This window comes from Phasianus colchicus, chromosome 1 (genome assembly GCF_987193195.1).
Source record: "Phasianus colchicus chromosome 1, bPhaCol1.hap1.1, whole genome shotgun sequence".
NCBI classification, from domain to species: Eukaryota; Metazoa; Chordata; class Aves; order Galliformes; family Phasianidae; genus Phasianus; species Phasianus colchicus.
In genome coordinates, this window is record NC_143436.1 from 50,094,053 (window position 1) to 50,119,976 (window position 25,924).

Consider the following 25,924-nt stretch of genomic DNA (forward strand, 5'->3'; position numbering starts at 1 on the left):
CTGCTCAGCAACTGGGACTTTCACCTGGGGAATAAGCATGTGATGCTGTATAATTAATTGCACAAGCTGCAGTTTTCATCAACAGGCCCTTCACACCCTGCCAAATCTGTGTCAAATCTGTGATCCAGTCAGGCGCTGGGCACAGAGTATGCGGCTGTTCAGGGTAGTTTGGATCCCTCTGACTCTGCTGCTAGGCTTTTCTTGTTAGGTGCCAGCATTTAGGTGGTCATTTTGAATTATGTTACATTTTGTCCTTTGGTGATGCTTCAGAGGGATGCTCTGAGTACTAAAGATTGCCGGCTTCATACAGACACTGCTGACATCTGTGGAAAAGCCCAACAAAAGTAGAGTGTGAGCAGCAGGCAGCAATTTAGGTTTTGAATTCAGTTACTATAAAGCAGGATTACTAATTGGTCGCCATCTACCCTATGAACAAGGAGAAGGTCTTTCTGGATGGAGAAGCAGTACAGGACTGCAATTGGCAATGATACAGTGGTGTATATGGACAGAAAGGTGGAATAAACATTGTGCAGCCAATACTAATCTTTGCAATCCTTGCATTACGTTACTTCTGGATGCTTCATTCTACAAGATCAATAAGTTACATGTATGTATTATATATATATATATATATATATATATATATATATATATATATATAAATTTTATATAAACAAATAAATAAATAAATATTTCCACAGCAGGGGATTTGGAACCTGATGTCTATTAGGGTCCCTTTCAACCCAAGCCACTTCATTGCAGGACATCATTTATAGAATAGTAACATCCACACACAGTTTCTGTAACTTCACATAGCTCATCTCATAACTGACAGAGCACAAAGACATGCATATTTTTCCCAGGGGGAAAGCAGCCCCTGGGATTTGAAGAAACCCCGTCTGAGAGCTGAAGGAAATATTCCTATTGTGTGGGTGGTATATTTCCGCAGTGGTGACAGTGGGTCATCTTCGCTGGTACGGGTTGTTATGAGCACAGCGTGCAGGGTCTTGTTCATTGCTGGTGAAAATATGTAGCTAATGGTGGTGACTATGATGAAAAATGCTGTTTTATATCTGAGAATTTTTCTATCAAATAGTGTTATTGTGCTCGTTCTATCTGTTGTTTCCACAGAAATAAATAGGAGGATTACTTTTGGAGCTACCTACATCTATGCAGTCCAAGACAATTTCTATTCACTAAATGCGGCCCAGGCAAGCTGAAAAGGTTGGACACCCACGGCCAAAGTCAGGGTACTTAATGACATCCACTGCTCTCATGCTTTGAGGAAGCCGTCCTTGAAGAACAAGCAACTCTCCAGGGCCCTTCTACTCTCCAGCCCCTTTTGGGATCATGCCAGCTGGATCCCTAAATAAGGAGAAATCTGTTCTCTTGAGGGCAAGGGTTTTAATGATATCTGATCTGCCAACTTCGCACAGGATTTTAAATTCCACAGGGTCATGACTGCTGCAGGTAAATGTACGCTTGACTGACACATCCTGCACCAGTTCCTCCTTGTTTGTAAAAAACAAGCCCAGCAGAACATCTCCCCCAATTGGCTCATCAGTCACTTGCGACAAGAAATTGTCTACAGCAAATTCCAGCACACATCTGGCTTGTGTCAGACCACAGAGCCTTCATGCTGAAGCACACCTGTAAGTCCTCAGCCCTACGCTGATGTGAAATGGCACCACTGGCTTTCTCTCCTTGACCAGGTCCTGTCCCAAAGTAAAGCTCTCTGCATCCTCTGCAAGAAGCACTACCTCTACAGGTGTGCTCACCTTGTCCAGACTGTTCTTCCAGAAGGATCTCTGTCCATCTGTGGCAGCTCTCATTCACATGAATTATTCCACCGTGACTCTAATCCAAGAGAAATTATAACTATGCAGTTGTGTAATTCCTCTTGTTTGGTTCCCCACCTGTCTGTGTTTCCAAGTGCCTGAGATAATACTGAGTCACAAAGCTTTCACAAGGGACATGCTGGAGTTTCTCTGATCATGCTGTACAGGCTCTGTATGGGACACTCTTCAGGGTACAGGCACTTTGAGGCCCTGACTGCATACCAGAGATCACTGCAGTCTTTGCAGGTATATCATTTTCTCAGCTCTCCAACACCGTTGCAGGAGTTGATCCATTAGGAGCTTTTCTCTGAAAATGTTGAGATCACAAATCAAACAGTGATGGGTTTATTGCTTCTTTCTAGCCAGAGCTAATTGTCATAATGGAGAGCTTTATTGATCCCTAATAGCAATTATGCCAGGAGCACAGAGCTGTGCTGTTTTAGGAAATACATTGACTAATTTCCATAATTTTGATTGGATTACTGCTGTCCCAAAGGCTGGAAATGCAAGGCTGCCTGTAAGCATGTGTTTTCTCCCCAGTAATTGAGATGTGTTCTACAAAAATCAAGGTCACTGCATTGACTGACATGTGGGGTTGAACAAAGATTGTTTTCTCAGGCCACTGTAGTAAGATTACTTCTGTGAAGTATGCGCTTTCTGTAAGGAAAGGCGTGACCAAACCAAAGCTTTCAAAAGTTCCAGTGGAATAAATTCTCAGCCCTGCAAGCAGAAATCTGAACAGCCTGCGTTTAGGCTGTACATCTCCCCTGACTTGTCTGTACGAACAACAAGACAACAGACCTAAACTCTTTCAAAACCTCCGGTGTGTATGCAGCAGGACTGGATTGCCTTGTGCACTTCAATCCCACCTTGGCTGTGGAACAGGACAGGCAAACACCTGGACATCACCCAGCCCTACCCCAAAGACAGCACAACTGCCTGTGCTCCATGGTGGCAGGGACAAGGAGGCCTTTGACCTACAGATTTCGCAAAGAGCTGGAGGAGGAAAAGGAACAGCCCTTATCGCCACTCCCCCAACGCTGAGCTGATCAGAGGAGGAGCTCTGGGTCCAAACCAAATTCCATGTTTAAAAGTCAGCAACAACGGGGAGAGGGGAGCAGGAGGCAGAAAAAGAAGGGCTGAAGAAGAGGACAAAGCAAGAAGAAGAGGACAGCTGCCAGGGGAGGGGAGCAGGAGAAAGGAGAAGGAGGCAGAAGTGAAGGACAGAAACAGTGCTGGGTCAAAACAGGAAGACTGAGGAGGAGACAGACTACAAAATGACACTGCTCCTGTGGCTGTCATCTTGGAGCAACATCTCTGTACTGGGAGTTTTTCTTACAGTCTTTACCGTGCTTCTTGATTTCATGAAGCGCAGAAAGAAGTGGAGCCGTTACCCCCCAGGCCCAGTGTCGCTGCCGTTTGTTGGGACCATGCCATACATTAACTACAACAACCCGATTCTCTCCTTCGAGAAGGTGAGTAGTGGACCCAGCCAACATGCACGGCACTCTGCGGGTTGGGGAAGTGTTGCAGGAATGGCAGACTGCTCTGTGAATTTACCAAGCATGCCTACAGCCATCTGGCAGTTTCAGTTAAAGACAGAGGCTTGCAGGATGTGCCCCATCAGTAGTGCCAAAAATGACCGTAGCATTTCTATTCAAAGTCAGGCATTATCTCTTCTCAAAGGAAAAGCACAGCACGGCTTCCAGCAGATCAGCCATGGGCTTTTACTTCAGTGTGCAAACTCCAAAGGCTCCTTCTCTATGACAAAACTGCTTTAGCGGTCTGTCCAAAACATGCCAAATGTAGAAACTAAACCATTTGTAGTGTTTGCCTGCATAGCATCCAAAAGATTATCATTTTCAAATCATATCAAATCAAGGTCATTCTCACTGCACTGATTACTGGTTACTTGACCACTAGTTGCTCTTAATGATGTATTTCCAGTGTCACTGAAGTATTAATGCCCTTTCAAATCCAACTGCAATAATTAAAAAAAAAAAAGGATAGAAGGATAGAGAGAAGGGGAAAGGGGCAGGAGGGAAGGGGTTGACAGGAGGAAACAGGGGGTAAGGTGGAGAGAGCAGAAAAGGGGAAAAGGGGGAAAAAGGGAAACAAGGAAGGGAAGAGGAAAAGGGGAGGGGAGAAAATGCAAGCAAAAAAAAACAAGGCAAGGCAAGGAAAGAAAAAGTAAAGACAGTGAAAGAAAAAGACAGAAAGAGAGAGAGGAAAAGAACAAAATGAAGGTAGAAAGGAAGGGACAAAAATGGTCAAAGGTCAGCTGGAAGGTCTCCTAATAAAACAGTACAAACCACCAAACAGGCAGACCCTAAGAAAAGACACAGGGATATTTTTTTGACATTACTTTCCCACACTATTGCATGCCAGATCATCTTCAGGGCCATGATTTTTTTATGTTGGCAGTTTCGCAAGAAGTTTGGAAATGTCTTCAGTCTCCAGAACTGCTGGGCCAATGTGGTAGTGCTGAATGGGTACAACACAGTGAAGGAAGCCCTGGTCAACAAATCGGAGGAATTTGCTGACCGGCCATACATGCCGATATATGAACATCTGGGCTATGGACATAAATCTGAAGGCAGGTCCTTTGCAAACATACATTTCCCACAGGCACTAGCGCAAGGAGGACTGGCTAGATAATGAGTAGACAGAAGATTTTCCCAGTGTAAAGCCACATTCACACGTTGTCACGGAGTTAACTAGATCAATCTATGCCCGTGACAGGGGGCATTAGGCCCCTGTCCCCCCACCTTCCCCCCCCCGGCCCCACAAAATGGGAAGGAAGGAAGGGAGGAAAAAAAAAAAAACAGCAGCAACAATCTATGGAGGAAAACGTATTTTACTAACATGATATCAGAATGCAAGATAACACAATATAATACAATCTAATTGAAATTGAGACTAATAAATCAAATAAGATAGGAGAGAGAGAGTTCCTGAGACCGAGTCAAACCTGAAAAGCTTGGAACAGCTAGGAAAGCACCCTGCAGCACCCACTGCCAGGCAGTAAGAGACCGCCCCACCGGGAAGGGTAAGATCCCATGACTTCTGTAATGTATAGGGATAGGTACCTGGAACTGGAGCACTAACACTTTAATTCCACATAATGTTTTGATGTGGAATACTGAAAACCAAAAAACATAAAACAAAGACACATGTCCCTCTAGCCAATATCCTTGTACATCTGCCACTCTTCTGTGGTCACAGAATCAGGTGAACTAGCAGCTCCAGAAAGTGGCTGTAGTACAGCTCCAGGCACTAGCACACACCTCTTCAGCAGTGTGAGAATACCATCAGTGCTACAACTTGCATGCCAGGGTGAGAGCTCGTAGTTCCCTCTGCCCGCTGCCCATTGCCACCCTATGACCATGTCCTTGTCATGACATAAAGATGGCAACTTTATTCCAAGACAGAAGAAAGCACCCCTCCGCATCAGATCCTCTACACAAAATGCTACCCAGTTCATGCAAGCTGAGGACACAGTGCTGAATAATTTGGAGGAATGTTTCTTTCCAATGCCCTCCCTGAATTCCCCCATTTCCACCTTTGCTAGACAGGTATCTGCATTAGAACGTGCAGTACTAAGTTTTTAGAATGGCTGTATGAACAAGCCATACGCAGTCCTACGTTGTTTTTTTTTTTCCCTCTCTCTTCCCCCTGATGTGAACCTCCAAACTCACACTTGTTCTTTTCTAGCAAACATTGTATGGTGTACAGCTCAGAGCTCCTGATGTTTCTTGGACACTCTTATTTCCAGGGGTTGTTTTGGCAAGATATGGGCATGTCTGGAAGGAGCTAAGGAAATTCACGCTCACTACCCTGAGGAACTTTGGAATGGGAAAGAAGTCCTTGGAAGAGCGAGTGACTGAGGAAGCCGGATTTCTGTGCTCTGCAATCAATTCTGAAGGAGGTTTGTCACATGCAGCAGGACGGAGAAAATGTTCTGATAAAAAAACCCAAACAATCAAACAGAAAAAGGCAATAGAGTGATACAGCTTCTCCTCTTTGCATGTCGTGTTTCAAGTCCATCAGAATAATGGTTACTGAACCTGTTGTGCTGTAAAGCCACTTCTACCTTACACATGGGGGCTACTGTAAGGCTAATCTATTTCAAACAGGAAATAAAATAAGCAGAAGTAAAATACAATTATTTCCAGAGCTGGGTAACTATTACCCATGTGAAGTTAGGTGTAACAGGGTGGAACATGGTGGCTCCACTGGTGGAGGTGGTTGTCTTCCTGTACTCTGTCCTTGTGTGGCCCCATCTGGAGTACTACATTCAGGGCTGGGGCACCCACAAGAAAGACATAGAGATGTTGGAGTGGGACCAGAGGAAGCCATGGGGATGCTCAGAGGGCTAGAACTCCTCTCCTACCAAGAAGGGTTGGGAGAGCTCAGTTTGTTCAGCCCACAGAGGAGAATGCTGCAGGGAGACCTCACTGTGGCATTCCAGTATTTGAGGGGAGCTTATAATCAGGAAGGAGATTGATCTTTTACATGATTTGATAGTGATATGACAAAAGGAAGCAATTTTAAAGTGAAAGAGGGGAGAGGAGGAAAATCTTTACCCAGAAAGTAGTGAGACACTGAAACAGGTTGCCAGTAGAAGCTGTGTCACTGGAGGCACTCAAAGCTAAGTTGGATGGGGCCTTGGGCAGCCTGAGCTAGTGTGTATCAACAGCAGGAGTTGGGACTAGGTGGGCTTAGAGATAAATTCCTACAGAAACCATTCTACGATTCCATGACATCAATATTATCATACATGACAAAACAAATCTGACAGCTTTCACACATCAACTACCATTAGACTCAGGAAGATGTGCTATCTGACATGTGAAAGAACAACCCTGTAACTTGGCTTTTCTTTGGGACCTTTCTTATTCTAACAATGTCCAGCAATCCATAGTAGGAGATAAGAACATCTTCTCTTCCTACTATGATGTATTCCTACTTTCAGCATTTTGAGGGCATTTTCTCATGAAAACAACAAAGAGATATGTGTGTGTTCTTGAAGCTGCAGTACCACAGCGTGATGTTGCTTAGCCTCTTTGCTTGATATTCATTTCCATTTGTAGGTCGTCCTTTTGATCCACGATTTCTTGTAAATAATGCAGTCAGCAATCTGATCTGTACCATCACCTATGGAGAGCGTTTTGACTATGCAGACAAGACATTCAAGAAGCTGTTAACTTTGTTTGAAAACTCCCTGAATGAAGAAGTTGGATTCATGCCTCAGGTAATGCAGAAGTGTATTAAGTTCTGTAAGACACTGACCTCTGCCACTTGAGAGCACTGTGTTTCCATTGTTTTTTGTTTTGTATCACATAATATCTTTTCTCTTTCTGTATGGTTCTGGCCTGCCAGCTTCTTAATGTGGCACCCATTTTGTTGCGCATCCCTGGACTGCCACAGAAGATCTTTCGATGCCAAAAGGAATACATCGACTTCACAGAAAAGCTCGTAGAGAAGCACAAGGGGACCTGGAACCCAGCTTATACCCGAGACTTCACTGATGCATTTTTAAAGGAAATGACAAAGGTAGGAAGAGATCAACAGAATCTCAGAGTCCCGGGGAAATTCCTCTACTTCTTTAAACTTGTTGATAGAAGCTGATATAGCATTTGCTATATCAGTGCAGCCTCCTCTCTGCTATGTGGGTTTTCAGATATGTACAGCCTGTGTAGTAGTGTTCCACTTCCTCTGGGTGCGGATATTACAGAAAGTTGCGGTGGCCTGCTGAGTTGAGAGCACAAGGCATTCACTGTGAAAGTAGGTATAACTTTTTCACATCTCAGGATCGAGGAGTACAGTGGTAACGGCATGATTTTAGTACATCAGTCACACACAGACCACAGCTTGCGTTGTGCTCTACTCTGCCAATGAATTCCTGGTCAGCAAAAATGATCTACTGCTTCTCAGTACTTCTCTGAAAGAAAGTCTTCTCACTCAAGAAAGTGTCTTTGCTCCTGTCACACATTTGTTTGCTATCTGCAGGGTAAGGAGGCTGAAGAGAATGGTTTCAATAAAAGCAATCTTAGCCTGGTGACCTCAGACTTGCTGGTAGCTGGTTCTCAGACCACATCCACCACTCTCCGATGGGCATTCCTGTTCATGCTTTTGTACCCAGAAATACAGAGTAAGTGAGAGAACAAGTGGAGGTGTGGTATGTTCCTCTGAACACTCATTTCACTGCAAGGACACTGCACATCTCTCCATATTTTGGGCTTTCTGCAAAAAGAAACAGCCTTGGGAATTGTGGGTCTGGGAGAAACCAGGAGAAACGCTTCCCCACATACAGCTGTTATAGCACAGCTTAGCGAGACTGGTAGGGAACTGGCTGAAATTACTGGAGTTGGAAGAGAATTCCAAGGCCAGTTCCCTCCTACTGAAGGCTGCTGGGGGACTTCCAGTGGCCATGGTGCCATCCTTCCTGTATTAGACACTAAGATGTTTTAATTCTCAAACACCGCATTGCACAAGTACAATTTCAGTCACATAGAGGAGGGGTAAGGCAGAATGTCAGATAAGAGGAATTTCATTAAAGGCAGTGTGCTCAACTAATAATTATAGAGATCTTTCTGAACAACTGAAAAAGTATATTCCCATCAGTTTCTGCTCATTCTATAATTGCTCGTCCTGCTCTCACCCAGTGCCTGCTCAGCTCATGCTGCCAGCTTTCCTATAACTTGTGCCAGCCCCTTCTGATTATCTAAGGAAGCTCTAATTCCTAAGCTGTGCTGCTTTTAGGTAAAGTCCACAGAGAGATTGATAAGGTGATTGGAAGAAACCGACCACCCACCATGGCAGACCAAGCGAACATGCCCTACACCAATGCTGTCATCCACGAAGTACAACGCTGTGGGGACATTGTTCCTATGGGGCTACCTCACATGACATACCGAGACACAGAGCTTCAAGGTTTCTTCATTCCCAAGGTGGGTGTGGCCAGACAGCCAATGCAGCATCATGCCCCAGGAAGAGGCCAGGCCTGGAGTGACCGCACACAACTCTGCAGTTTTGTCCCTTCTGCCCCAAAGCACAGCCATGGAGAACACTGACTTAGGAATTTGGAAATACTAAGATCACACAGATGGTCGCACTTGTGCTCTGGTTTACACTGCTTATGCGGGAACCAACTGCAGAGGCATCTCAGGAGCATTCTCCCCTGGCAGTGCTGGCTGGATTGCAAGCCTGAGATGTTTTTTAAGCCACACAATGACTCCCTGATGTATAAAACTTAAACTTTGAGGTTTTCCATGTCCCATGCAAAGGTATGGCTTTGAAGTCTGTTAGCTTTTCCTTTCCAGCTACAAAACAAGTCCATGGGGATCTGAGAAGCAGAGGCTGTTTGCAGGCAACGCGTGTTCCTGGAAATGTGCAAATGCTGCACCTCTGTTTTCAGTAAGGTCAAGAAGAGTTTGGTGCATTATTTTGAAGCACCTAACAAGGGCAGTATCAGGTGGGAGAAATTGACCAAAGAGGGACCAGCACTGATCTATCATGCTAAGATAATTCTGGGGTTCTCATGTAAATTGTTTCCTCTTGTGAACGAGTACAGGGGACGACAGTCATCACCAACTTGACTTCCGTGCTGAAGGATGAGACAGTCTGGAAGAAGCCAAATGAGTTTTATCCCGAACACTTCCTGAATGAGAACGGGCAGTTTGTGAGACCAGAGGCCTTCCTGCCCTTCTCTGCAGGTAAATCCAAGGGGAGGATCTAGCCACAAGTCTGGTGCAAGCAGGAGCGGTGATGTGCGTCCTGGGAAGTGGACGTCCAAGGGTTGTCCTTTTCCTCATCTTTGCAGTTCAGCAGGTGCTAAGACCTGCAGGGACCCTTTCAACCTCAATTATTCTGTGACTTTGTGCCTGACAGACATGATGCACCACCTAACTAAATAGCTGTGAGTGCCTCAGCCTTTTTCACACAGTTAACAAAGCAGTCCCACTTTCTTCCTTCTCTCCATTCAATGCAAGGAGGCTTCTGAATTGTGTTTTGCTCCATCCTTTGTCTACGCACAAAGGGTGCTCATCCCACAGTGATTTCAGTGTGGTTCAGTGTCCTCTCTCATGGACATTCCTTCTTGCAGGTCGACGTGCCTGCCTGGGGGAACAGCTGGCCAAGATGGAGCTCTTCATCTTCTTCACCACTCTCATGCAGAAGTTCACCTTTGCGATCCCTGAAGATCAGCCCAGGCCACGGGAGGACAGTCACTTTGCTTTTATAAACAGCCCACACCCATACCAGTTGCAAGCTGTTCCAAGATAAGCGTGCACCGCTTCACTCAGAAACCACCACAAACACTGTCAGAAATGTTGCAGGGCTATGCAGATCATGCCAGGATCTAGTTATCCAAAGTCTGTGCTGATGTCCCCAGCTTTGTAACGTAAGGATGTGGCCCAGTATCCTTAGCTTAGCTTAATTTCAATTTTAGTCCTCAATTCCTTGGAAAAAGCTGACAAGTGCTGCTGGACACCTCCCTTCCCTGCTGGCCACTCTCTGCCTCTGGTGCTCTGTCTCTACCTGCCCTCCAGGTGCCCAGGAGAGCTCTGGCTTGACTCCTGCAAAAACAAGGCTCACAATGTCAAGTGATTTGGCACGTGCTTTTGGTGGGCAGGGTGAGAGCTTCAGCACTTACAAAGTCACGTTTCCCAGCAGGACTACACATCGCTTCAGAGTTTTGCTCCGGATTGTGAAATAAACGTAAACTCCATGCATTACTTCATGTATACTGCATACTGCAGTTTATTGTACACATACTGCATTGCCTTCATTTACAACCCCAAAGAAAGCAAAATGCATGCCAACTAGGACTCCAGCAGGAAGAACTACCAAGGAGTACCTAAATTATCAATATGACATTTCAGCTCCAGAAGCTGGTAGTTTCTGAAATACATACATTCCTACAAATGTATTTCAAGATGAATTCTGGTGCTAACCATTATCCATTACTATGGATAGCCATTACTAACTCCTATCCAGTTAGCTCGCCAAAACTGCTTTTTTCATCATTACTCAAAGTCAGGGAAGGTTTAAAACTGACACAGTTACAGTTTGAATGATCCAGCTGCAGGTATCATAGGTGGCTTTTTCTTCCTGCAACATTGCTGAACAGTTGTTTTGCCAGGTGTTAATGTTGTTGTTCATGTTGGTAGAAAATGTAGCACGAATGCATAATTGCAATAAAAACCCTCTGAAAGGGTGCACACATGCATACATTTCTCTTTTTCATACTAACTTTGGGACCTACGAAATCTACCACATTATGTATATGATTACCTATACTACTGTTAAGATTTCAGCTTCAGCAGAACTGCACACTGATGTTTTTCACCTACAAAATAATCTGACAAAATAAAAGTGATCTGGAAGGCCCCTGTGGTTGTCTGACCGTCCTGCTCGATACCCACCTCGCGTACTCACGTGCCGTTCCTCTCCTCGTAGCCAGCACCCGCAGTTCCTTCCAGCTCCTTTCAGCGTTACCTTTCAGGTCCCTTCAGAACCTCCGAACAGAAGGCGAGCGTTTCTATAAAGCAGCCAGCGCACAGCCACGCTTTTGAAGAGTGTGAAGAGACCTAAACTGAAGGACCCCAGCAGGCTCGTGTTCGTATACGGGTGTATAATGGCTCGTTCGAATGACAATCGCCGAACAGCCGAGGCTGCAGCGTCCGCACACATCGGGGCACCGAGTCCAACCCCTGGCCGCATCCGCCACGAAAGCCGATCAGATGGTGCCGCTGAGCGCTGCCCAAGCCCGGCCAGGACGAACGGGCCGCGACGCCGCCGCGCTCCTCCGACGGCCGCACCCCGGCCTACCACAGCCGCCCCCACCGCCTCCTCACGGGAGCTCCGCCCCCGCCCCGCGGCCCGCCGGTCCCCACCGCCTCCTCTCGCCCGCCCGGCCCAACCGCCAGGAGGAGCAGACGGCCGCCGTCCGGCGAAACTAGGCCCCGCCCACTCACTCCTCCCCCTCCTCCTCCTCCCGCACTCCCGGCGCTGATTGGTCGCCTCTCTACCAGTCAGGCCGAGCACGCTGGAGTGGCAGCGCGGCAGGCCAATAGGAAGGCGAGCGCGTTGCCGAGGCGGCGGGGGCGGGCGTGCCGCGAGCCGCGGTGCGGGACGGGGCGGCCGCGGCAAGATGGCGGTGGCGGGCAGGGGGGCTGCGGCCGTGAAGCCCATCTTCAGCCGGGACCTGGGCGAGGCCAAGCGGCGCGTGAGGGAGCTGTACCGCGCCTGGTACCGCGAGGTGCCCAACGCGGGTGAGGGCCCGGCGCCGGCCGCGCGTGCGCAGGAGGGGCCGCGAGCTCAAGGTCGTAACGGCCGCCCCGCAGCCCTTGGGGGCTGAGCAGCGCTCCGGGAGCGGGGGGCTGCGGCTGTCAGAGGGAAGCAGAAGCCATGCGGACGGGCTCAGGCGCTGTGCTGTTTCCGCAGTGCACCTGTACCAGCTGGACATCACGGTGAAGCAGGGCCGCAACAAGGTGCGGGAGATGTTCATGAAGAACGCCCATGTGACGGACCCGCGCGTGATCGACATGCTGGTTATTAAGGTACAGCCGAGTTATTCCTGCCTGGAGGGGGAGGTTGGCTTTGGGTTTTGTTTGGCTCTTCTCCTGGCTCAGTAATGCACCCAGTGTGTCCAAGGCATGCAGCCTGTCGGGTTCAAAATGTTGGTCATTCACCAAGTGTAAGGATCTGAAAGAGGCCTCCGTGGCAATAAAGGATCCTTGCTGTTGTAATGCATGGAAATCCTTTCAGCCAAGAATTGCTGTGCCCATCTGCTGGATTTCCTGCATTTTGAGACACCTACCCTATCTTGAAATGGTTAAAAATAGTCTGCAGACACAGTCCTGGATGATACAATGGGTGAAACTTAAAGGCACTCAAAAAATCACATAGTTTTCATGGCTGTAGCACCTCTGCAGATCATCAAGTCCATGCCCCTGCTAAAGCAGGTTCCTACGGTAAGTCACACAGGAAAGCACAGAGGCAGATCTTGAATATCTCTGGAGAATCTTCACAATCTCTCTGGGCAGCTTGTTCTAATGCTCTGTCATTGTCACAGTAAAGAAGTTCTTCCTCATGTTCATATGGAACTTCCAGTGTTTGTGCCTGTTGCCCTTGTCCTGTCCATACCACCAAAAACAGCAGGGCATCATCCTCATTAGCAGAACATTAGTTAAACAGTTTTACTCAGTGTGCTTCACTACGTTCCATAGTGCTGAATAATGAGAATTGAGCTATGCCTGAGAGTCAGCCTAAAGTTCTTCTGTCTCTACACAGGGGAAAATGGATCTCCAAGAAACCATAAATGTATGGAAGCAAAGGACACATGTCATGAGGTATTTTCATGAGACGGAAACACCACGACCTAAAGACTTTCTGTCCAAATTCTATGAAGGCCACGATCCATGAAACAAATTCTGTCTTCCTGTCTTGTATTACAAATAAAGTTCTACATAATACAAAAAAATCTGTACAGACAGATTGCATAGCAGACTAGGAGCCTATTCAATAAATCTGAATCTGGAATTTATGCAAGCTGTTATGGTATCTATGGAAAGTTGATTTCTGGCTTATAGCAGTGTGTATTTTCAGTGAGTGGAGTTTGTCCTGGAGTATCCGAATAACCACAGCAGCCCTGTTGTGGAGCTCAGTCTGCAGCCCTTTGTGGAGGTGCCAGCTCTTTGGAGGAGAGCAGACATAAGTAGGCTGTCAGAGAGCCATTGTAGCTGCCAAAGTACTGTTCTTGAGACCTGCTGATATTCATGCTATGCTTTTGTTGACCTTGTTTTTGACACTGTTCTCTGTTTACTTCCTAGCAGAGAATGGCTTGAAATCCAATAGGCCCGAAAAGCCCGCTGTACCCTAAAAAGATTAGTAGCCTCCATTTCTCCACTGTAAAATTTAGTTACATTGGGCTGAAGAAACAGCCAGGAATGGACAGCAGACACAGCAGAATAATGCAGCAACGAGGAGTTTGGTAGTGTAGAAAATAGGCATGACTGGCTCCCAAGATGACATGAACTGAGTCTGGAGGAAGAGAGCACAGCTCAGATGCTGAATGACTGAAGACCCTGCCAGCTGCCTTCAGGCACAGCTGTTGGGGTTACTTAGATAAGAGGCCCCTCCCTTCTGTCACTGAGCTAGAGTTAAACTGCAAATAAAAAAACTGTCAAATTAGAAGTGCTGAGTTTAAAAAATGAAATCACTTGTCTTTGAATTTTCAAGGTATTTGAAAAAACAGCTGGTATGCAGCTTGTCTGATGTGACTGAAGATACTAGCAACAGAGAAATTTTTAAGTCTTGTGTGATGATTTAATAGCAGTAGTAAATGCTTAAGAAAAGAAGGGGTGTTGAATTTTACAGACAGTTAAGAAAACATATTTGGACTAAGACAGAAATAGTGAATTATCTTGGCATTACAAGGTGCTTGGAGCCAGAGCATTCAGTTTCACCTTCCATACATTAAATGCTATAAAACTAATGAAACATTAGCTTAGTTTGCTGCTCATATTCTTCACCGTTTATGTTACCAAACCTATTCAAAACTGTAACTGCACTGATAATGCTGTAGTGAAGTCAATAATGCAGTTTATCAGACATACCTGCATAGTGCTGTGTTGCATGCTGTTTCAACAGCAGTGCTTTTGTCAGTATGCACTCTGATCTTTTAACAAGGCTGTGCTTTGGGTCTCCTGCTTTCCTTAGGATTTCTTTTATAAACCGTAAACTAGTGCTGAATTACAGAAAGAGCTCTAAAGAGAACATAAATATGAAGATACTCCTCACTGAGCAGACTTGTAGAGGTAGAAAGGTTAAGATAGAAGTTCTAGGTCATAGCCAATAATATAAAAAAAACACACAAAAAAACCTCAAATGTCTTGTTCTTTAATTGTTTCCCATATTGCTAATATAAGGAATCTCACGCAGTTCTTTATGAGGTTGGAGTGTGTATTTGTATGTGCAAGGATGCAGAGCTTATGAAGCACTTATTTCAACCCTGATCTATAGATTTTTCTTATACATAGAAGTGCAAGACCTTCACTGGCAAAGGGGATGTAATGCCCCCCCCCCCGTCCCCTTGAGGAAGGACAAAACATAGATGGCAGATGCTGGCACTATGTCTGTCAATGATTTCCTCCCTTCTGTTCTTCCAATCACAGTTCTGCAAACAGAGTAAAAAGACATCACTCTTCAGGTATACGCCATACCAATCTGCAGCCATATTCCTTCCCACAAAATAGGCAAGGTGGCATTTTGCAAAAAACAAGTTTCTAATGAGCCACTGAGATCTCTGCAAACTTGTTTTTAGCTGCACACTGCGCACACGACTATAAAACAACACTGCCGGATATAAAGAAATAACACCCAAACTAAAATTTTACACAAAAGGACAAACCACATGGAATCACGTGAGATGAAGGAAAGTACATACATCTGGCCTACTCGCATGTAGAAGAACCAAAAAGCTCACAACCAGAGGCAGCGCAGCTGCACGTGTCCTCATCTTTAACCACAGCTGCTGCCTGCACTCCTTATGGGGCTGTTTCCCAGCACCATGGCAAACAGAAGCTCCAATAGTGGCACCCCCGGAGATGGTCGTGCATTCCCGTACCCTTTAGTCATCGTCGTCGTCATCCTCCGGGACAAAGATGTCGTGCTCTTCCAGCAGGGCTGCGAAGTTCTTACTGATCTGCGTCCCGACATACAGGAACGGGATCACAACGCTGAACACTCTCAGGAGGCCAAAGGGCGTCTACAAGGATTCAACCGAGAAATGATGCATTTTTTCAGCCAGCGTCACCGTGGATTAACTTTTGCACCCCTGTGGGAGCTCCGGGCCAGGCTAAGCCGCGGGAAGGAAGGCCCAGCAGGGGGCAGCGGCGCTGAGTACCACGACCTCATCGCCCCGAAACCGGCCGGCGCGGAGGGTCTGGGACACCGCTCCCGGCCCCACCCCGCCCGCAGCCGCGCCGCCCATTGGCCTAAAGCCTGCCACTCAACCCCTCTGCCCCCGCCCACAACGGGAACTCCCGCCCTGATTGGCCACTGCTGGATCTACGACGCCCTCCCGCCGCTCTCGCCCGCTCGCTCACCTTAACCGGCTTAGGCAAAATGGCTCCGCTGCGGGTGACCGTGGCGCTCCGGGACGGCACCAGAGACGCGGCCGGAGCTTGGCGCAGCCCTCCGACCCACGCCCGCCCTGCGCCCGCCACCAGGAACCGCCCGCCCACCGCTGCCATCGTCCCTCGCTGTCAGGGCCGGGCCGGGTCTCGCGGCTCTCGCGAGATTCGAACGGAGGCTGGGAGGCGGTGCCGCGCATGCGTGGCTGCGGCTTTCCCGCTCAGCCCCTCGGTTGGAGGCAACGCCCGTCTGCGGCTGTGGATGTTTTGGTGGTGACACGGAATTACGAATACTAAATTGTTTATTCAGCCACATAGCATAAAATACAAACGGTAACTGAAATGTATAATAACACACACAAGTTCTGTATGTAAAAAAAGGCTCGCGCAAACCCGCCCCTTAGAAAGAAGAACGCGGTCTACAGTTAAAATAGAAGCACCTCAAGAGGGCTGTTTGGGCGAACCGCCTGTAGTGTTTCCTGTGGGCCTCCACAGGGACCCCGGCGCCTATCGGTACGGGGTTTCTCTCAGCGTCCAGGGCTGAGCCAGCCCCTTTCTGTGAACACAGTGACTGTGGTACCACGAGGTGTTTGGCCATCCCAAACCACAGAGCCGATCAGTTGGCTGCTGGTGGCCACTGGGAGACCGGGTCAGCTTTACCTCTGGGGCTTGACTTCAGAGCAAAGAGAAAGCATCACAGTGGCTGTTTTATGAAGCATACATGTGCACACAGTGATATGTTGTGGGCCTGAGCTGAAATCCCGTCCCCAGAAAGATGCAAGGATTGCATCCATGTTTTGTTTGACAAGCTGGGCTCCCTTACTGGCAAAGCGTACCAAAGCTGTGCTGGAATCACAACCTCGCTCCCGCATTTGGTCTTCAAATTACTTTAAATTAACCATTCAGATTCAAGCATTTTTTTCCCCATCACTTTTGCAATATTACTTTAGGGAAAACCCTCCAAAATCCTTTCAGGACTAGGAGAAGAGCAGCCTTGCAGCTTTAAAACACTCTGTCTCCCTTTGCTAGGGATCCTTCTGGCCACACATTTTCTATTAAAAAAAATAATAAGAGAAAGTGGGAAGCTCTTTTTAGCCCCGAAAGAGCCATCCCTACTCTGCAATGGGGCTGAGAGGTAGCCCTGACCAAGTGCACCCAAAGTCCCACAACACTTTTGGATGAGCTCTAACAAAGGCTGTTGGGCTGCACACAGATTTTTGGCATGATTCTGCTGTTTTCTTCTCAGTGCTGCAGAATAAAACACAGCGTTACTCCAAATGCAGTCAGACAGGAAGGAAAACCCATCTCCTCATTTGCAGGATTTAGGATTTAGCTGGAATATTTGCTAAAGCAAAGCCAGGTGGTGTGGATATTGTCTGCTTTGAACGGGGCAGATTAGGCATTAAATATAAGCTCCTTAGGAGTGTTACTGGTGCAATCCTGGCTCATTAAAATAAACTAAGCTTCTTTAAAAAGTGAAACTGCCTGCATATGAATAACGCTGTTTCAGGTCCAGTCCTGACTGAACTGGCTTTGTTAATTTATTTTCTCCTTCAAGTCTCTCCTGATTCTTGAGTCTCATGTAGGGACTCCCAGTACATTTTATTTTGGAAAGTCAATCTTTGCCATCAAACTGCCTTATATGACTCTGAGACATCAGGAAGATTCTCTCTCTATTGCATTAAAAAAGAAGAAAGAGGCAATCTACATCTGACCCAGCCCTAAAAACCCACAATGGGGAAGTAGCACCAGTCCTGATGCTGCTGTTGGGAATCCCAACAACTCCTGATGGGACACAGACCCACTCCTGCCCTTCTGCTCCTGTTCTCTCATGTCTGTTTTCTGTTAAAAAGCAAACAACAACAAAATCCTCCCAACCTTTAATTTCTCTGCTATGGTAAAATGTAGACATGAACTAGAGATTATTGGATTGCACCATTTGTATGTAGAGGTTACATTCCTACTGCCCAAAGTCAGACCTGATTTATGCTAACACACCATGGCTAGGCAGGAAGATTGTCATCCAAAACTACCAGAGGGATTTTCAAAGGCACCAAAAGTTAATGGAAGCCATTTGATTTTTGCCTCTGATAACCTCTAGCAGTTTTAGCAGAGTGTAAGGCTGAGCTCATTCAGCTCCAGAAAGGTAAATGGGTACCCATGTCATGCTATGGCACAGCCTGCTGTTTCCCTAGCATCACTCCTTAACAGAACAGGGCAATAAAAACAGGCTTAATGCTATTAGAGAAGAGGATAAACACAAGGCAGTTTTGTGCGTTTTTCTGCTTTGAAAAGCAGCCCTTGCCCAGAAGATGAGGAAAGATATTTATAAACAACCTCTACAGAGGATTCTAGTCCTTGGGCTGCTGCTCTCAGCACTGTGTAATGTACCGTTAGCCTTTGGTTAAGGGTTCTGACCTAGCAGGCAAGTATATGGGATGTGCTCCTGCAGTCAGCCCCATGATTCTAACAGAGAGCTAGAGGGAAGCCCCAGCAGGACAAGATCTGGCTTTGGTAGGAGATGATATGGCTTTTAGAGCAAGGCAAATACAAACACTGCTGGCACATGGGGCTCGGAAGCCACAGTAACCCACTCCTTTGCCTCTGGTGTTCCTAGGGCCAGCCGCTTCTCAGGAGCATACTGATGTCCTTCCTCTACTCCAACTGTGTGGCTCAGCACAGCTTCTCCACAGTGCCTCAAACACACTAGCATGATCACATCAAAAAAGATCTCACACGAACTCTGCTCTGCACTCTGTCTCCTGCATCTGACTAGCTGCCAGAGCCCTATATGGCACCTTCTGTGGTCTGTGCAGAGGCTGATAAATTCACCCCATGAAGGCAGGCAGCCTTTAGCATTCCTCTTTTTTAACAGGGAAGACTTGAGCCAGAGGAATGCACAGGCTTGGCTACAGCTAGGTACTCAAAGTCTCAAGGAGCTTGTGATCCTTGCCGTTATTCAGATCAAAGCCCAGCTTTCCTTCTGCCCTCCCCATAAGCCTTGCTTATGGACACTCCTAGGGAGACAGCAGGGATGAGGCATTAGGGCAGCTGAAAGTTAAAAAAATGATGATATTTGCAAACACAGCTGTGCTGTGGCTCAGTACACTGCCCTGCTCCCCACCCTGCTGGGGAGGCTGCTCATGGAGCTCTGCAGAGCTCTGGCACCCAACCAGAAGCCCCAAGAAGAGCAGCCTGTGCCAGCAGCATGGTCAGATCAAATGGGCACTTGGCATGATGAGCCATGGCTCCTGGGCCAGCCGAAGCCATGGCATCTTTGTCCTCCTAAAGCTCATGTGCAGCTAACCAGGCATAAAGCTGTAGGCAGCCTGAGGCCAGCAGCCCATTGGAGGCATTTCACAAGAGTCAATCTTTTCTGCAGCCAAAGAGCAAAAGCAGAAGGGCTTCAGCGCAACATCACAGACAATAATAAATGCTGACCTGTGCAAACTTCCACACTGAGAAACAAAACCAAACTGGATGATGAAATGCCCAGAGCATCCACCACGTAAGGACAGCAGGGCACTGAGCCTGGCCATATCCATGAAAAGAGGATGAGGCCCGTTGGTACAGAGTCCTAGGGTGCACAAAGGCCCTCCTGCGTGGAGGCAGCCGGGAAGGGGCAAGCAGCATGCCTCGTTCTGCTCTGGCTCTGTGTCCCCATCTCATGGGTGTCCCCTCTTCTGCCTCTCCTGCCATTCCTGCCTCAGTGCCGCGATCTCCTGCCCGTACCAGTGGTGCAGCTTGGCAAAGCAGGTCGTCTCTGGTGACACCGGACTCTCCTGCAAGGCGGGCACTGAGGACCCTGCAGCTGAGCGTCGGCGTGGAGGCAGAGGTGGGGGCTTTGTGTGCCCCCCTTCGCGGTCAGGGCTGCCCCATGTGGAGTACCCATTCTCTAGAACATGCTGTTTCTCCTGGACAGGCGGCAGGGCAGGGTTGGAGAGGTGACGCCTCCTGCCTGAGGAGGACCTCCGTGGTGACTTGCGGCATGCAGCCAAGCTGGTGCAGGCCTCCTCCAGCTGCTTCTCCAGCTCCCGCACCACCAGCCGCATGTAGTCGAAGCTGGCCCGTGAGAGTGCCTTCACCCAGGCCTCCATGGCGGCTTGCCCATCGGCCACCAGCACGTAGGCCTTGGCACCAGCATCATCAAAGCGGATGGCAAAGGCAAATTCCTCAGCAGCCTCGCAGAGCTCCACGGTGCAGCCCTCCAGCACCACCAGCCCCATAGGCTCCCGGCTCTCCCGCTCCTCAAAGTAGAAGAGGAGGTTGCCTTTGAGGACAAACCATCGGCGCTGGTAGGAGGTGCCATGATGACCATGGTGGTGGTGCCGCTCCACACGCTTGCGCAGGAAGCCGGCGTGGTCGGTGGGCGAGTCACAGGTGGCGTAGTGGGCCACGCTCCGCTCATTCAGCTTCATGGCCACAGAGGAGCGGTCAGCTCAGTGCTGTGTGTTGTCCATCCAACAAGTACAGCAGCTGTGGGGATAACCTCCAGGCCCACCACCACGGCACTGCCTCCTCCAGAGATGCTGCTTTGTTTCTTCCTCTGCCAGTGACCTACTTTGCAGGGTTTTTATGGAGCGCATTGAAGAAACAGCTCATCTTGCTTTCTCTTCTGTTGTAGGACACGGGGAAGAGAACATTTTCAGATGCTTTGGGATCTCTGTTTCAGCATCCTCTCCACATCTACGCCTAGGACTGTGCAGCCCCACCGGCCATCCCACAGCATTGCTGTCACTCAGCACTGCAGCCAGCACTGCCCTAAGCCATGTACTTGGTGGGTCAGACTGTGGCCCCTTGATGTCTTCCTTGGGCCGGCTGCTTTCTTGATGAGTGCCTCTGGAGCTCCACTACACAGAGCTCCATACCTGTTACAAGGAAAGGCAGAGGAGAGTCATCAAAGACCAGAACAAGAGCAAGAAGCTGCACAAGGACAGTAAGAGCAAAGAACTGCATGGCTCCCACTGTTAAATATTTGCGAGGAGCAAAGCCCAGGACACTTGCATGGGCTCCAATGCCAAGCCTAGTCCCAGCTCAGGACCTCGCACTGCCTGCAGACGCGGCTGAGTGCTGGTTTTCTCCAGCGAAACGATCACAGTCAGCCTCACAGGCTGATTCTGCAACTCTTCTTGGCTCCTGTGGGTTCGCTTTGGTTTTAGTTGAAAAAAAGAAAGCGCTTTCACCAAGCATGGCCTGCACGGCCGCCGTGGGCGACTCGGAGAGCAAAGCGCGCAAATCACATGGGCGTGCAGCTGCGGAACGCTTCACAGGAGCAGCCCCCTCCTCGCACAACGCTCCCCACGCTCAGACCCTTTCCCGGACCCCTCCCCTCCCTCCGTGCCCGCTGCAGGGCTGAGGACACAGGGACACATCCCCGGCCCGGCTCACCTTCCTCCGCGGCGGCGCTCCCGGCGCCGGGCAGCGGGGCGGGTGCCGGGCGGCCCCGCTGCGCTCGGGGGCCGGGCCGGGCCGGGCGGGAGGCGGAGCGGGCGGTCAGGTGATGCGGTGTCATGTGAGCGGGCCGGGCGGAGGAAGGCTGTCGACGTGCCCCGGCGGAGGCTGCAGCGGGAATGGGGGTCCCGGCGGTTGTCGCGGTCCTGGCTGTGCTGTTGGCGCTGCCCGCCCGCGGGCTGGAGAACGGGCTGGCGCGCACCCCGCCTATGGGCTGGCTGGCCTGGGAGCGGTTCCGCTGCAACGTGAACTGCCGGGAGGAGCCTCGCCAATGCATCAGGTAACAGGGAGCACCGTACCAGGGGTTTGGATACCCCACTGCTGCTGGAGGTCCCCAAAGGTGAAGGCTGCAGACGGGCTGTGCAGGGTGTCGATGTGCTGTTTCCCCAAGGAACGAGCCTGCAGCCCTTCTGCGTGGCTGAAGTCACTGTGCGGTGACTGCCAGAGCCCCAGCCGGCCCCTAAGGTACCACGGTGGCAGAGTTTCCACCGGTCATGTCTCCTGTCCTGCAGTGAGATGCTCTTCATGGAGATGGCGGACCGGCTAGCAGAGGATGGCTGGCGGGAGCTGGGCTACAAGTACATCAATATAGATGACTGCTGGGCGGCCAAGCAGCGTGATGCTGAGGGGCGGCTGGTGCCTGACCCCGAGAGGTTCCCCCGGGGCATTAAGGCCTTGGCTGACTATGTGAGTGACCTCCACATCTGTGCCTCTCTGCAGTGGATAGAGCTTGGTCCCTGGAAGGCACCTGGGATCCCCTCATCCCCATCTCTCCTCACAGGTTCATGCCCGAGGCTTGAAGCTGGGCATTTATGGTGACCTGGGCACACTCACCTGTGGGGGATACCCGGGCACTACACTGGACCGTATTGGGCAGGATGCAAGGACCTTCGCTGAGTGGGGCGTGGACATGCTGAAGCTGGATGGGTGCTACTCATCAGGGAAGGAGCAGGCACAGGGTAACAGCTGTATTGTTGGCTGGTGGTTGTCCACTCGCTGCTTGGCTCAGAGTGGCTGCCCATCTACTGGACACTTGGCTTCGCTTCCTCCTTCACATCTCTTCTTCTGGTCATCCATCTCCTTCACCAGTTTCCTTCTCTCCCATAGGCTACCCAGAAATGGCAAGGGCCTTGAACGCCACTGGCCGCCCCATCGTTTACTCCTGCAGCTGGCCAGCCTACCAGGGGGGGCTGCCTCCCAAGGTGAGTGCTGTCCCACTTTTTGTTGTCCAGCCTGTGTGCTACATGCCTCTTACTGCTCCACTTCTGGTGGGACATGGCCTCCTGCCAGGCTTCCTTGGCCATTCAGGGTTCCTGACACAGCTGGCTGACGGAAGCGTGGAGAAGGCGATGGGACATGCTCAGCTTGTGTGGCATTGATATTGACAGCCTGTTCTGCTAAGACTGGTCCTCTCTGGCTTAAATGCTTGAAATGACACTTCTGGTCCTTCCCAGTGGGTGTTTCTCCTTGTAATGCTTTTTGAGAGCTGAGTGCATTGGCTTTTTATCCCTTTGCATTTTCTGAATCAATCCCAAGCTGCTCATGTTCCCTTCTTGCAGCTGATCCTATAGCCCCATAGCCTCTGTGGCTGTTTTGACAGATGTTCTGTCATACTGGGATGAGTCCAGTTTTACTGGGATATGACTCTGTCTTTCTTAATCGCATGATGTTGCCCTTCTCCAGATCCTTCTGGCTTGCAAACACCCTCTAGATGCTGCACTCCCAACAAGTCCTCCTGCCCCTTCTCCCTGCCTCCACCCATGGTGTCCAGTGCCCCCACACACAGCCTCCATCTCTTCTGATTCCATGCTCCCCTCTAGGTGAACTACACCCTCCTGGGAGAGATCTGCAACCTGTGGCGGAACTACGATGACATCCAGGACTCATGGGACAGCGTGCTTTCCATCGTGGACTGGTTCTTCACAAATCAGGACGTGTTGCAGCTGGCGGCCGGCCCTGGCCACTGGAATGACCCAGACATGGTATGGCAATATACCTGTCACCCCCTGACTATGCCTGTCCTATAGCACAGGTGTCATTGTCCTTCATCTGCTCAGCCTGAGTGGAAGGGAGTTTTGAATCAAAGGGCATCAGCAGGTGCTTTTGTGTGGGCCAATTCCTGAGTGCCTAGCAGAGATGAATGTCCTGGCTATAGGGAAGCAGTAACATTTGTGAAGCTTGCCATGCTTGCTCCTACCGTACAGGCTGCAGCATCAGCAGGCAGGACACGCAGACATGTTTTTCACCCTTTTCACAACCATTGCCTTCTTTCCCCTGCAGCTCATCATTGGAAACTTTGGTCTCAGCTACGAGCAGTCACGCTCCCAAATGGCCTTGTGGACCATCATGGCAGCTCCACTCCTCATGTCCACTGACCTGCGCACTATCTTGCCAAGTGCCAAGGAGATCTTGCAGAACCGCCTGATGATCCAGATAAACCAGGACCCCCTGGGAATCCAAGGGCGCAGGATCATCAAGGTTAGAGGGAAGACATACATCTTGGGAGGACATATGCAGAAGAACATGAGGAGTGATGTGGGCATTAGGCTCTGTCTCACCTGTCTGTCCTTACCATAGGAGAAATTCCACATTGAGGTGTTCCTGCGCCCGCTGTCTCAGGCCGCCAGCGCCCTAGTCTTCTTCAGCCGGAGGACAGACATGCCCTTTCACTACACCACCAGTCTGGCCAAGCTTGGCTTCCCCGAGGGAGCTATATATGAGGTGAGCCCTGAGGACACCCTGTGCCTGCACCCCTCTTTCCAGCTTCCTACTGCTGGCACCATTGCATTTTGGGTAGGTTGTGCCAGGGGAGGTTCAGGTTGGATATGAGCAACAATTTCTTATCCAAAAGAGTGGTGCTGTGCTGGAACAGATGCCCAGGGAGGCAATGGAGTCACCATTCCTGGAGGCATTCAGGAAATGTGTATGTGGCACTGAGAGACATGGCTAGTGGGCATGGTGTGATGGGCTAGTGGTTGGATCTCAGCAGTCTTTTCCAACCTTAATGTTTCTACGACCTGACTGTGGAAGGACCTCAGGGTGAAGGTCTGTGCCATTCTGGCAGTCATTCTGTCTCTTCCAGGTGCAAGATGTGTACAGTGGAAAGATCATTGGTGACCTGAAGACAGGAGACAACTTCACAGCGATCATCAACCCGTCAGGGGTAGTGATGTGGTACCTGTGTCCCAAAGCACTGCTCATCCAGCAGCAAGCTGGGGAGGCCTCCCGCCTGCCCCTTCTGTGAGGCCCATAGCCACTGGGAGCCCCAGGACACATCTCACTGCTGCTCAAGTGCCTTCTTTTGGTGTGGCTGGGGGAAGACGTGCAACTTGCTCCTCTGGCACCACCTGATGATTTCTACTCATTCCATGTGAAGAAGGACTTCTTGTTACTCCCTCCTGAGGGCATGCAAAGCACTCTGAGGTCCTCCTGGGGAAGAGGAGCATCCCCAGTGACCATCCTTCAGGACCAGGTGACCAGAGTGTCACCCTTTTTCCCTTGCTTGGCTTAGGACAAAGGGCTGTCCACAGGGCTGCACCCCTCTTCCCAGGCACCATCCCCAGACCAGGAGTTCCTGGGGCCAGGTTGTCTGTCTGGCAGCAGGAACCACCACTACAGCATAATCTGCACACTATGAAAAAGAAACCTAAACAAAACGTGTGCCAGCACTGTATTGAACTCGCTCTGATCACAGCAGAGCAAAACCTGAGTTGTCCATGCACAGTCCCAGTAGCCTCACTATGGTGTTAGCATGAAAAATTGCAGAGCCATAGTGCATTATGCACAAGTGGTGTCTGGAAGATCCTGCTGCTTGTTTTTGGTGGTCTTAAGCTGGGAGATGCTCACGGGTGCTGGCCAAGTTGCATCTCGATCTTGTGAGGCTGAACCCTCCAGCATTTCTCATGGAAAGGCTCCTCCTTTGAAAGGCAGCCTGCACAAATAGAAGGGGCTCAGAAGGAGCCACAGAGGAGGGGCTCAGGTGGGCTGTAGCCTCTCCTGACCACCCCAGGAGGGGTGCAACACTCTCCAAAATCACCCCTGCCAAAGACAGGGCAACCCAGGGAGACCCACACAAGGTTTAACCTCAAAGCAGGAAATCACTATATTTTAGAATTAGCGAGAAATGGAACTTCCCCATTCTATTCAAATGACAAAGGAGGGCTAGAAGCCCACTCCCCTTCTTATAGGACCATATGCTAATTCCTGCCCCTTGCAGAGACTCTGTGGTGCAGCAGCAAGATGCTGAATGTGATGCTTTGCAGTGCTAGAAAGAAATGACATGTCCATTTCATGTTTGTGTGCAAGCTGGCTTTGTTTTGGTGATTTTGACAATTTAACTGAAATAAAAGGGAAGCAGGGTGCTGGCTGTTTCAGATTTACTCATTTAATTAATGTGGGATTTTAGGGTCAGTTCCTCAAAAAATAACAAACTACAGTGAAAAAAAAAGTAATGGCTTCCTGTTGGACTGGCTTGCAGTGAGCAGAAGGGGGCTT

At 49.4% G+C, this 25,924-nt stretch overlaps 5 protein-coding genes across 5 annotated transcripts; 3 read left to right on the forward strand and 2 right to left on the reverse strand.

Annotated features, from left to right (window-relative positions):
• The first annotated feature begins 956 nt into the window (after positions 1-956).
• LOC116233523 (cytochrome P450 2D17-like) lies at positions 957-10,581 on the forward strand. The gene is made up of 9 exons (XM_090141438.1): positions 957-3,313; positions 4,263-4,434; positions 5,614-5,766; positions 6,932-7,092; positions 7,221-7,394; positions 7,851-7,992; positions 8,604-8,791; positions 9,415-9,556; positions 9,946-10,581. Exons 1-9 carry the CDS (start codon positions 3,116-3,118, stop codon positions 10,122-10,124), a joined length of 1,509 nt encoding a protein of 502 aa, XP_089997564.1. The 5' UTR covers positions 957-3,115; the 3' UTR covers positions 10,125-10,581.
• A 1,367-nt stretch (positions 10,582-11,948) lies between these two features.
• On the forward strand, positions 11,949-13,389 carry NDUFA6 (NADH:ubiquinone oxidoreductase subunit A6). The gene is made up of 3 exons (XM_090141527.1): positions 11,949-12,115; positions 12,288-12,403; positions 13,137-13,389. The coding sequence occupies exons 1-3, from the start codon at positions 11,995-11,997 to the stop codon at positions 13,266-13,268; spliced, it is 369 nt and encodes a 122-aa protein (XP_089997653.1). The 5' UTR covers positions 11,949-11,994; the 3' UTR covers positions 13,269-13,389.
• Positions 13,390-14,711: 1,322 nt separating this feature from the next.
• Positions 14,712-16,151, reverse strand: SMDT1 (single-pass membrane protein with aspartate rich tail 1). Its single transcript, XM_031600289.2, has 3 exons — positions 15,953-16,151; positions 15,472-15,612; positions 14,712-15,021 (listed from the first exon to the last, which is right to left on the reverse strand). Exons 1-2 carry the CDS (start codon positions 16,097-16,099, stop codon positions 15,475-15,477), a joined length of 285 nt encoding a protein of 94 aa, XP_031456149.1. The 5' UTR covers positions 16,100-16,151; the 3' UTR covers positions 14,712-15,021; positions 15,472-15,474.
• A 1,641-nt stretch (positions 16,152-17,792) lies between these two features.
• Positions 17,793-21,451, reverse strand: PHETA2 (PH domain containing endocytic trafficking adaptor 2). The gene is made up of 2 exons (XM_031600288.2): positions 21,368-21,451; positions 17,793-20,847 (listed from the first exon to the last, which is right to left on the reverse strand). The coding sequence occupies exon 2, from the start codon at positions 20,395-20,397 to the stop codon at positions 19,645-19,647; it is 753 nt and encodes a 250-aa protein (XP_031456148.1). The 5' UTR covers positions 20,398-20,847; positions 21,368-21,451; the 3' UTR covers positions 17,793-19,644.
• A 31-nt stretch (positions 21,452-21,482) lies between these two features.
• Positions 21,483-25,791, forward strand: NAGA (alpha-N-acetylgalactosaminidase). Its single transcript, XM_031600285.2, has 8 exons — positions 21,483-21,710; positions 21,943-22,117; positions 22,212-22,389; positions 22,538-22,632; positions 23,251-23,412; positions 23,711-23,908; positions 24,008-24,151; positions 24,513-25,791. The coding sequence occupies exons 1-8, from the start codon at positions 21,550-21,552 to the stop codon at positions 24,672-24,674; spliced, it is 1,275 nt and encodes a 424-aa protein (XP_031456145.2). The 5' UTR covers positions 21,483-21,549; the 3' UTR covers positions 24,675-25,791.
• Positions 25,792-25,924: the final 133 nt, after the last annotated feature.